Source organism: Nicotiana attenuata, unplaced genomic scaffold (assembly GCF_001879085.1).
Source record: "Nicotiana attenuata strain UT unplaced genomic scaffold, NIATTr2, whole genome shotgun sequence".
NCBI lineage: Eukaryota > Viridiplantae > Streptophyta > Magnoliopsida > Solanales > Solanaceae > Nicotiana > Nicotiana attenuata.
In genome coordinates this window covers 181-2134 of record NW_017675513.1, presented here as the reverse complement: position 1 = coordinate 2134, position 1954 = coordinate 181, and the positions used below count along the sequence as shown (strand labels likewise).

The 1954-nt window shown below is 39.2% G+C and overlaps 1 protein-coding gene across 1 annotated transcript; it reads left to right on the top strand.

Annotated features, from left to right (window-relative positions):
- Window positions 1-236: 236 nt before the first annotated feature.
- Window positions 237-1295, top strand: LOC109220151. Its single transcript, XM_019384614.1, has 2 exons — window positions 237-527; window positions 690-1295. The coding sequence occupies exons 1-2, from the start codon at window positions 237-239 to the stop codon at window positions 1293-1295; spliced, it is 897 nt and encodes a 298-aa protein (XP_019240159.1).
- The last annotated feature ends 659 nt before the right edge of the window (window positions 1296-1954 follow it).

Sequence of the window (1954 nt, the reverse complement as noted above, 5' to 3'; positions counted from 1 at the left end):
ACGAAGAAGAATCAGAATAAAGAGTCACAACAACCTTTAAGAATTATGCCTAGGAGGGCAGCTTCTCTATCAAAATGATGATCAAGACATTAATATGGAACATAAGGTCTGTGAATACACAGCAGGCCTTTCCTAGGGTGATTAACATGAATAGGGAGCATAACTTTTGTGTAGTTGCATTGATGGAACCTTTCCAAAAGAAGAGATTCATTGATAGATATTCAAGAAGGTTGAATATGGAGACGGCTTATCCAAATATTAATGGGCAAATATGGTTGTTCTTTGATGCATTGGTGGAATGGGAATTAGTGGAGGATACTGAGCAACAGGTGACTGTGAGAGTGCTTCACCATGACCTAGGGCAGCACATGATGATGACATTTGTTTATGCAAAATGTTCAGCAATTGAGAGGTTGGAATTGTGGGATCACTTGTATTACTTAGCAAGTGATATGAAATTGCCATGGTTGGTAGGAGGGGATTTCAATGTGATATTACATGAAGATGAGAAAATAGGAGGACTACCGGTACACCCGCCTGAATATGAGGATTTTGCATTTTGTGTAAATTCTTGTGGTTTGTTCGAGCAAGGATACAAAGGAAGTCCATTTACATGGTAGAATGGGAGATCCAATGCTACGTGTATATTCAAAAGATTGGATAGGATATTTGTGAATTTGCCATTTCAGAACATGTTGCCAACTATTGAAGTTGAACATCTAATCAGAACTAGATCAGATCATGCACCATTGTTAATGGCATGTGGGGAGCAGACCACCAATTTTGTCAAGCCTTTCAGGTTCTTGAACTTTTGGAATAAACATACTACATTTATGGATGGGGTGAGGCAGAATTGGGAAGCTAATTTCATAGGGGATCCGTTTTTGATGTGCAAGCAGAAGCTCAAGAGGGTGAAGGCAGCACTGTCAAAATGGAAAAGGGAAACATTTGGTGATATCTTCAAGCAATTGGCTATTTTGGAGGACATTGTTAGGGTAAAAGAGATGTTGTTTGAAGAAGAGCCTTCAATTGAAAATATGATTGTGCTTCAAAAGGCACAGTCTGAATTGAAGAAATACTTGAGTATTGAGGAGCAGTATTGGAAGCAAAAAGCTGCGATGACTTGGTTTGCTGAAGGAGATAGGAATACAAGTTTCTTTCACAATCATGTCGATGGCAAAAGAAAGAAATTACAACTGAAGAGGATCAAAAGTGGAAGTGGGGTATGGATTGAAGACCAGAAGCAATTGGCTACAACGGCAGTGGACTTTTCATCGAGAACAGTTCACAAATGAAGGTGATGCATCTTACTTTTCCTTGCTCAATAATGTACCTTCGATGGTCACTATGGAACAGAATTTGGAACTTAGCAGATTGCCAACAATTGAAGAGGTAAGGACAGCAGTTTTTGAGCTTAGTGGGGAGAGTACTAGTGGTCCAGATGGATTCACTGGCCTATTTTATCAAACATGCTGGGATGTTATTGGTGGTGATATACACAACATGGTGCTACACTTCTATGGAGGAGCTGCACCGCCTAAATCCATCACTCACACCAATCTAGTATTGTTGCCTAAGAAACCTAGAGTTGAGACCTTTTCTGACTTAAGACCTATTAGCTTGAGCAACTTCATTAACAAGGTATTGTCTAGAGTGTTGCATGATAGATTGGAAATTTTTTTGCCTTCTCTAATATCTCCTAATCAATCCGGATTTGTGAAGGGTAGGAATATATTTGAGAACATCTTATTGACTCAAGAAATTGTCACTGACATAAGGTTAAGGGAAAAACCAGCTAATGTGGTGATCAAGCTTGATATGGCTAAGGCTTATGATAGGGTTTCATGGAAGTACTTATTGCATGTACTAAGGAAGATGGGATTTTCTGAGCACTTCATCAACATGGTATGGAACTTGATGTCAAATAACTGGTATTCAGTATTGGTGAATGGGT

What these genes read in the sequence shown, in the direction of transcription:
- LOC109220151 (XM_019384614.1), top strand. Translation starts at nt 237, where the DNA reads ATGGAGACGGCTTATCCAAATATTAATGGGCAAATATGGTTGTTCTTT. An exon ending in AGAAAATAGGAGGACTACCG is followed by an intron (nt 528 to 689) that starts GTACACCCGCCT and finishes TTGCCATTTCAG; the next exon opens with AACATGTTGCCAACTATTGA.